Source organism: Colius striatus, unplaced genomic scaffold, assembly GCF_028858725.1.
Source record: "Colius striatus isolate bColStr4 unplaced genomic scaffold, bColStr4.1.hap1 scaffold_63, whole genome shotgun sequence".
Classification (NCBI taxonomy): Eukaryota; Metazoa; Chordata; class Aves; order Coliiformes; family Coliidae; genus Colius; species Colius striatus.
The window spans coordinates 498904-508554 of NW_026908535.1; the positions used below are offsets into that span (position 1 = coordinate 498904).

The window sequence follows — 9651 nt, forward strand, 5'->3', positions numbered from 1 at the left end:
TGCTCAGCACCTGGGGGGGACACAGAGGGGCTCAAGTTGGGAGGGGGTGGCCAAACCCCCCCAAGACCCCCCTCAAACCCAGTGCCCCCCCTCCCAGGAGCCTCCCCAATGCCTGTGTCTGTGACCCCCAGACTCACCCCCCTTAACCCCCCCCATTAACCACCCCCCAAACCCCTCCTGGGACCCCCAGACCCCTCCCCACTAACCACCCCCCAAACTCCTCCTGGGACCCCCAGACCTGACCCCCCAGGAACCCTCAGCGACCCCCAGCCCCCTCCCCATTACCCACCCCCCAAGTCCCTCCTGGGCCCCCGATGACCGCCAGCCCCCTCCCCACTGACCCCCCCAGCAGCCGCGTCCCGGTGGCCACGAGGCTGTACAAGGGTCACCCAGGGCGCGGCCGCGTCACGTGAGCCGCGCAGTAGCCACCCCCCCCATGCCAGTAGCCATCCCCCGCCCCCCCCTCCCCGGGGTGAATGGGGAGGGACCAGCGTGGCCACAACAGCCCCGGGCTACCGGCTGTGGTCCCGGTGGCCACCGGAGCCGCGGCCGCAGTGGCCACGCGCGTGGGGGGTGTCCCGAGGCGTGCGGGGGGGTGCGTGGGTGGGGGCCGCGGCCTCGGTGTCCCCCCCCCTCCCCCTCCCCACTCACCAGCATCACCACACACCAGTTGAGCACCCCCCGGTAGTTGCTGTAACCGCTGCTCGAGCTCAGCAGCGACTCCTGTGTGCGGTGGCACCTGCGGGGGGGCACGGACACGCGTGGGAGGGGGCGCGGGCACGGGGGTCACACACACGCAGGGGGGGCACAGACACGCGTGGGAGGGGGCGCGGGCACGGGGGTCACACACGGGGGGGGGCACAGACGCGTGGGAGGGGACGCGGTGGGCAATGGACACGCCGGGGGGACACAAGGGGCACAGACACGCGGGAGGGGACACGGACACGGGGTAGTCCAGTGTTGGAAGAGGGGTGCGTGGGGGGGACACCCGTGGGAGGGGGCATGGGGGGCAATGGACATGCGGGGGGGGGGCACAAGGGGCACAGACATGTGGGGGGGACACAGACACACGTGGGAGGGGACACGGGGGCAATGGACACGCGGGGGGGACACAAGGGGCACAGACACGTGGGGGGACACAGACACGTGTGGGAGGGGACACAGGGGGTAATGGAAACGCGGGGGGGCACAGACACATGAGGGGGACACGGACACGCGTGGGAGGGGACACGGGGGGGCAATGGATATGTCGGGGGGACACAAGGGGCACGGACACGTGGGGGGGACACGAACACGCGTGGGAGGGGGCACAGAGACAAGCGAGGGACTCGGGGGGCAGAGACACACGGGGGGGGACACACGGGGGGCAATGGACACGCGGGGGGGGGGGGACACACGAGGAAGATCACGGAGGTCAATGGGGGGGACCCGGGGGGACACAGAGGTCAGCAGGGAGAAAGGGGGGGCACACACATGGGGGGTCCCGGGGGGGTCAGTGGGGCACAAAAGGGGGGGACACACAGAAACAGCCCCGGGGGGGTCACGGGGCAAAAGGACACGGGGGGGGGGGAAACGTACGGGGTCAAAGGTCAGAGTCCCGGCGCAGATAAGATATCGGGGTGCTGGGGGGAGGGGCACAGCTCAGCCCCCAAACGGACCCGGGGGAGGCACAGCTCAGCCCCCAGCCCCCTGATCCCGGGGAGGGGGCTCCTGGCCACGAGAGGGGGGGTCGTGGCCATGGGGGGGTCGGTTGGTGGCCCCGGGACGAGGGTTGGTGGCCCCGGGGGCGGGTTGGTAGCCCCGGGGGTCGGTCGGTAGCCCAGAGGGCGGGTTGGTGGCCCCGGGAGCGGGTTGGTGGCCCCGGGGGTCGGTTGGTGGCCCAGAGGGCGGGTCGGTGGCCCCGGGGTTCGGTCTGTAGCCCCGGGGGCGGGTCGGTGGCCCCGGGGATCGGTCGGTAGCCCAGAGGGTGGGTCGGTCGCCCCGGGGGGGTGTCGGTCGCCAGCAGCGCCCGAGGAGGTGGCTGCCAGCCCCGCGCAGGGCCCCGCGGGTGTCGCAAGAGGCTCCGTGCGCCGCGGGGCTCGGCGGGGCTGTGCCCGGGCCGTCTCTCCCCGCGCCGTGCGGGTTGCGGGGGCGGCTCCGTGAGCCCGGTACCTGAAATCCTCGCCGGGGTCGTGCGCGGGGTCTCCGCCGCCGTGGCCGTGCGCGGGGCCGTGCCGCGCGTCGCCCCCCGCCGCCGCCGCCGCGTCCGTCGCCGCGGCCGAGCCCGAGCCGCCCCCTCCCCGGCGCCGGCGGGTGGTCGCCGCGGCCGCCCCCCGCTCGCCCATCGCGGAGCCGCGATCGCGTGTCCCCGCTCGGCCGCCGTAACGCGCGCGCGCGACCCCCCCGGCCGGGGCCCTTTGTAACCTTGGCAACGGCCACGCCCCCTCCGCCGCGCGCCGCCCGGCCACGCCCCCGCCCGCCCCCCCGCGGCCAATGGTCGGGCTCGCGGAGCGCTGGTCCCGCCCCCTCGGTGATCCAACGGACCAATGGGCGGGGCTGAGGCACTCCGGTCCCGCCCCCTCGGTGGCCGAACGGACCAATGGGAGGGCTGGGATCCGCAACGCTGGGCCCGCCCCGCCCCCCCACGCGGCTGCCGACGGGAGCGACGAGACGAGACCACCGGCAGCACCGGGACCACCGGGAGCAGCGGGACCACCGGGGCTATTGAGGTCACCAGGGCCACTGGGGCTACTGGGGTCAATGCAACTACCGGAGCTGCAGGGACCACCATGACCACTGGGACCACCATGGCTGCTGAAGCCATCAGGGCCATTTGGGCTACCAGGGCTACTGGGACCACTTGTGCCATCAAGAGCACTGGGGCCACTGGGATCACTGTGACTACCAGGGCTGCAGGGACCACCAGGACCACTGGGGCTACCGGGACCACCATGAGCACTGAGGCTACTGGGACCACCAGGACCACTGAGGCCACCATGGCTACTGAGATCATCAGGGCCACTGGGGCCACCAGGACCACTGGGGCTACTGGGACTACTAGGACCACCATGACCACCATGGCTACTGAATTCACCAGGGCCACTGGGGCTACTGGGACCACTGTGGCTGCCAGGACCGTGGAAGCTACTGGAGTCACTAGGACCACTGGGGCTACTGGGACCATCAGCAGGACTGGAAGCACCAGGACCACTGAGGCCACCAGGGCTACTGGGACCACTTGGGCCACCAAGGCTACTGGGACCATTAGGACCACCATGGCTACTGGAGTCACTAGGACCACTGGGGCTACTGGGACCACTTGGGCCATCAAGACCACTGGGGCTACTGGGATCACTGTGACTACCAGGGCTGCAGGGACCACCATGACCACTGGGACCACCATGGCTACTGAAGTCACCAGGGCCACTGAGGCCACCAAGGCCACGAAGCCCCTGGTCCCCCGCTCCCCACCCTTTGGGTCCCCCCGGCGCCACCACTGCCACGACTGCAATTAGACTTTATTGGGGGATCCTCCCCTTGCCACGCCCCACCAGGCCTGAGGGCAGCTCATTTGCATGTGATTTGCATGCCGCCAGCTCGTGGGGCGCCCCCTGGCTCAGTCCAGGGCGCGGAAGGTGAGCAGCGGCGACGTCTCGGGCATGAGGATGAAGCGGAACACAATGCGGATGTCCTCGGTGGACACGGCCTCCACGGAGAAGTTCCGCAGGATCTGCCCAGGGGGACGAGGGGGGGAGTGAGCCAGGAGCTCATTGGCTCGTGGCAAGAGGTTGGGGTGAGCCAGGAGCTCACTGGTTTATGGCCAGAGGTTGGGGTGAATCGAGAGGTTATTGGCTCATGGCAAGACTTTGCATCAAGCCAAGACAACGTTGGGTCAAGCCCAGAAGCTGGGACGAGCCAGGACATTGTTGGGTCAAGCCAAGAGATTGGGTCAAGCCAAAATGTCATTGAGTCAAGCCAAGAAGTTGAGATGAGCCAAAACGCCATGGGGTCAAGCCAAGGCAATGTTGAGTCAAGCCAAGATGTCGTTGGGTCAAGCCCAGACCTTGGGTTGAGCCAAGACAATGTTGGGTGAAGGCAAAAACCTTGACTCAAGCCAAGATGTTGTTGGGTCAAATCAAGGTGTTGGCTGAAGCCAAGTTGGGTCAGCCCAAGACATCATTAGGTCAAGCCAAAACACTGTTGGGTCATCTCAAGGTGACACTGAGTCAAGCCAAGGTGGCATTGGGTCAAGCCAAAACACTGTTGGGTCAAGCCAAGATGCTGTTGGGTCAAGCCAAGACCTTGGGTTAAGCTAAGTCAAAATTGGGTCGAGCCAAGACCTTGGGTTGAGCCAAGTCAACACTGGGTCAAGCCAAGACCTTGGGTTGAGCCAAGTCAACATTGGGTCAAGCCAAGCCATTGGCTCAAGCCAAGGTGCTGTTGGTTCAAACCAAGACCTTGAGTAAGGACAATGTTGGGTCAAGCCAAAACTTTGGCTCAAGCCAAGATGCCATTGGGTCAAGCCAAGACCTTGGGTTGAGCCAAGTCAAGATTGGGTTGAGCTGAGACCTTGAGTTGAGCCAAGTCAAGATTGGGTCGAGCCAAGACCTTGGATTGAGCCAAGTCAATATTGGGTCAAGCCAAGCCATTGGCTCAAGCCAAGCCAGCGTTGGCTGTCGCCAAGCCAAGGGCAGCGCACGCTGTGCCGGGTGGGCTCTGGGGTGAGGGGTTGGCACAGGGGCCGTGCGTGGGGCGGGGACTCACGTGCATGAGGAACAGCATCATCTCGGCCTCGGCCAGGCGCCGCCCGATGCACTGGCGCGCGCCGAAGCCGAAGGCCAGGGCCCTGAAGGCCGTGTCGTCGCGGCCCAGCCAGCGCGTGGGGTCGTAGCGCTCGGGCTGCGGGAACACGTCGGGGCTGCGGCCCATGGCGTACAGCGCGACCTGGCACAGCGTCTGCGGGGGCACGGCACGGCCTGGCACCCCCACGCCTGCCCACGGCCTGGGTGCAGCCCCACGCACCCCCACAGACCCGTCAGGGCCCCCTGAGACCCCCACAGCCCCCTCAGCGCCCCCTGGCACCCCCACAGACCCCTCAGGGCCCCCTGGGACCCCCACAGCCCCCTCAGCGCCCCCTGGCACCCCCACAGACCCCTCAGCACCCCCTGGGACCCCCACAGACCCCTCAGCGCCCCCTGAGACCCCCACAGACCCCTCAGCGCCACCTGGCACCCCCACAGCCCCCTCAGCGCCCCCTGGCACCCCCACAGACCCCTCAGCGCCCCCTGGGACCCCCACAGACCCCTCAGCGCCCCCTGAGACCCCCACAGACCCCTCAGCGCCACCTGGCACCCCCACAGACCCCTCAGCGCCCCCTGGCACCCCCACAGCCCCCTCAGTGCCCCCTGGCACCCCCACAGCCCCCTCAGCGCCCCCTGGCACCCCCACAGCCCCCTCAGCGCCCCCTGAGACCCCCACAGCCCCCTCAGGGCCCCCTGGGACCCCCACAGTCCCCTCAGTGCCCCCTGACACCCCCACAGCCCCCTCAGCTCCCCCTGGGACCCCCACAGCCCCCTCGGTGCCCCCTGACACCCCCACAGCCCCCTCAGTGCCCCCTGGCACCCCCACAGACCCTCTCAGTGCCCCCTGGGACCCCCAAAGCCCTCAGTGCCCCCTGTACTCACCCCCAGTGCCCCCAACGCCTTCTGGTGCCTCCTGCACCTCTGGTGCCCCTCACACACCCTGGGACCCCCACACGCCCCTCCAGTCCCCACCAGTGCCCCTTGGGACCCCCACTCCCCTGGGTGCCCCCCCTGTGCCCTCCCAGTGCCTTCTGCACCCCTGGTGGTCCCCACACCCCTTGGGACCCCCACACAACCCTCCAGTCTCCCCCTGTGCCCCCCTACTGCTCCCCAGTACCTCCCAGTACCCCCTGTGCTTTCCACATCCTCTGGCACTGCCTTTCACCCCGCCGGTGCGCCCCCACACCCTTCCAGTCCCCCCCCAGTGCCCCCCAGTGCCCTCTGCACCCCTTGGGATCCCCCCGGTGCCCCCCCGGTGTCCCCCGCTCACCCCCGCGGGCACGCGGTAGTTGTTCAGGACGACGTCACGGGCCGGGTACCGCTGCACCGTGATGCCCAGCGGGTACAGCCTGGGGAGGGGGTCCCAAGGTGACCCGGTGCCCCCCAGCACCTCCCAGAGCGCCCCAGCCCCTCCCAGTGCCCACCAGCACCTCCCAGAGCGCCCCAGCCCCTCCCAGTGCCCCCCAACCCCTCCCAGTGTCTCCCAGTGCTCCCCAGCCCTTCCCAGTGCCCCCTAGTGCCCCCCAGAGTGCCCCAGCCCCTCCCAGTGCCCCCCAGCCCCTCCCAGTGTCCCCTAGTCCCCCCAGTGCCCCCCAGCCCCTCCCAGTGCCCCCAGCCCTTCCCAGTGTCTCCCAGTGCCCCCAGTCACCTCCAATGCTTCCCAGCCCACCTCAGTGCCCCCCAGCCCCTCCCAGTGTCCCCTAGTCCCCCCAGTGCCCCCAAGCCCCTCCCAGTGCCCCCAGCCCTTCCCAGTGTCTCCCAGTGCCCCCAGTCACCTCCAATGCTTCCCAGCCCATCTCAGTGCCCCCCAGCCTCTCCCAGGAGCTCCCAGAGTGCCCCAGTCTCCCCCAGTTTCTCCCAGTCTCTCTCAGTATCCCCCAGTCCCCCCCAGTGCCCCCACACTCCCAATCCCCCCCATCCACAGTCCCCCAGTGCTCCTCAGCCCTCCCCAGTGTCTCCCAGTCCCCACCTAACATCCAGCTATTCCCCAATTCCCCCAGTGGCCCCCCAGCCCTCCCCAGTGTCTCCCAGTGTCTCCCAGTCCCTCTCGGTCTCCCCCTCAGCCCCTCAATTCCCCCAGTCCCCCTCCCAGCCCCCCCGTGCCCCCCAGTATCTCCCAGTCCTCTCGCAATCCCCCCTCAGCTCCCCAACTCCCCCAGTCCCCCACAGACCCTCCCCACCACCCCCCAGTTGCCTCCAGTCCTCTCCCAGTCCCTTCCAGTCCCCTCCTCCAGCCCCACAATTCCCCCAATCCTCCCACTGCCTCCTAGATCCCCCCAATATGTCCCAGTTCCTCCCAGTCCCCCCCAGCCCCTCAATCCCCCCATTGCCTCGCAGTCCCCTCCAGTCTCTCCCAATCCCTCCCAGTCCTCTCCAGCCTCCCAATCCGCCCATTGCCTCCCAGTCCCCTCCAGTATCTTCCATTCTCCATCGGCCCCCCAGTACCCCACTGCCTCCCAGTCCCCCCAGTCCCTCCCAGCCTCCCCAGTCCCCCCCAAGATCTCCCAGTCCCTCCCAGTTTCTCCCAGTTCCCTAGTTGCCCCAAGCCCCCCACTGCCTCCCAGACCCCCCCAGTATTTCCCAGTCTCTCCCAGTCCCTCCCAGTCCCCTCCAGACTCCCAGTCCCCCCACTGCCTCCCATTCCCCCCCAGTCCCCCCAGTCCCTCCCAGCCTCCCCAGTCCCCCCCAGTATCTCCCAGTCCTTCCCAGTCCCCCAATTGCCCCAAGTCCCCCACTGCCTCCCAGACCCCCCCAGTCTCTCCCAGTCCCTCCCAGTCCCTCCCAGTCCCTCCCCCGCCCCCACCGGAGGGTCTCCTTGATGGCCGCGCGCAGCAGCGGGAGCACGCCCAGCAGCGCGTGCAGCGGCCGCGCGCCCCCGGCCCCTGCCTCGGCCGCGCGCAGCTCCGCACGCAACGCGCTCTGCACCGGCGGGTTGCGGCCCAGCTCAAACAGCGCGAACAGCAGCGGCACCGCGGTCTGCGGGAGCGTGGGGAACCGCTCAAGGCCGCCCCGCGCCGCCCTGCACCCGCGCCGACCCCAACCCGCACCCCCGAACCCGCACCCGCACCTCCGGTCCCGCACCGCCCCGCACCCGCACGGACACGCACCGGCACCTCCCGACCTGCCCCGGCCCGCTCCAGCACCTCCGGACCCGCACCGACCCACACCCTCACTCCTGGACCCGTACCCACGGACCCGCACCCACAGTGACCCCGCACCCACACCTTCGGACCCACACCCACGGACCTGCACCCTCGGGCCCGCACTGACCCGCACCAAAACACCCACACAGACCAGCACCGACCAGCACCCACACCCACGGACCCGCACCCACGGACCCGCACCGACCCTCACTTGCTCCCCCGCACCCGCACCAACCCACACTGACACTTGTGGACCCGCACTCTCACACCCAGACCGAGCCGACAATCTCGGACCCGTCCCCGCAGCCCCGGACCCACCGACACCCCTGGACACGCACAAACACCCTCGGACCCGTCCTCATACCTCTGGACCCCCCGTACCCTCACCGGCACCCCCGCACCCCCACCGACACGCACCCCCAGCCCCCGACCCGCACCAGCTAACACCGATTCACACGCGTCCATATCCCCACACCCGCCCCCGCACCGACTGACACCCACATCCCCGGACCTGCACCCGCACCCCCGGACCCGCACCGACACTCTCAGACCCGCACCAACCCACACTGACCCACGGACACCCACACCCGCACCCTCGGACCTACGCCGACACCCACGGACCCGCACTGACCCCTCTGCACCCCAGACCCTCACTGACCCGCCCCCGCACCTCTGGATCCGCCCTGACCCGCACCCACACCCCCGGACACCCCCGACACCCACTGACCCACATCAACCCGCATCCCCGGACCCGCACTGACCCGCGCCGACACACACCCTCACTCCTGGACCCACACCCACGGACCCGCACCCACAGGGACCCGCACCCACACCTTCGGACCCACACCCACGGACCTGCACCCTCGGGCCCACACCGACCCGCACCAAAGCACCCACAAGGACCAGCACCGACCAGTATCCACACCCACAGATCCGCACCCACGGACCCGCAGAGACCCGCACACGCACCCACGGACCCTCAGAGACCCGCACCCACGGACCCATAGACTCGGACCTGAACCCACGGACCCACCCCCACACTGCCCGCCCCCCCCAACCCCGCAACCCCACGCGTGTCACGCACGGTGTCCACGCCGCCGGCCGTGAACTCGGTGACGTTGGCTTTGACGGCGTCGAGCGGGAGCTGCCCCCGCAGCAGCAGCTCTGCCATGATGCCCCCGTAGCCCCCCCCGCGCCCCCTCCCCACCTCCTGGCACAGCCGCTGGATGCTGCGGTCCGCTGCGGGGCGGGGGGGGCGCCCACAGGGTCAGGGGGGCACCCACACCCCACCCAAAAAGGGTGAAGGGAGGGACCCGCAGCGCAAAGGGTGATGGAGGGGGACCCCATAACCCGGCCCCAAAAAATGAGGGGGGGCACCCACATCCCACCCCAAACAGTGATGGGGGGGAGCACCCAAAAACCCCCCATAAAGGGTGAGGGGTCACCCAGACCCCCACCCCACGGCAAGGGGGTCCCACGCGGGACGTTCCCACGTGGAGGGGATTCTCACCGGGGGGGGGGGGGGCAGTTCCCACCAGGGCAGGGGCGTCCCACAGGGGAGTTCCCACGGGTGGGGAGCGGCCCACGACCCCCAAATGCGCCCCCCAGCGCCGTATCCTACGCGTGGAAGTGGTCCCACCGGAGGGGAGGGTGTCACAGGGTAATGGGGTCCCACGCGGGACGAGATCCTACAGGGTGCTGGAGTCCCACGGGGGGCCACTGAGTAT

The 9651-nt window shown here is 69.4% G+C and overlaps 1 protein-coding gene across 1 annotated transcript; it reads right to left on the minus strand.

The window, feature by feature from the left end:
* Positions 1-3595: 3595 nt before the first annotated feature.
* On the minus strand, positions 3596-9163 carry LOC133629553 (cytochrome P450 11B, mitochondrial-like; the record flags this gene model as incomplete). The annotated part of the gene is made up of 5 exons (XM_062020189.1): positions 3596-3709; positions 4744-4935; positions 6052-6130; positions 7585-7757; positions 9009-9163. Coding segments are annotated over 5 exons (713 nt in total), but the record flags the coding sequence as incomplete, so codon positions are not given.
* Between the last annotated feature and the right edge of the window lie 488 nt (positions 9164-9651).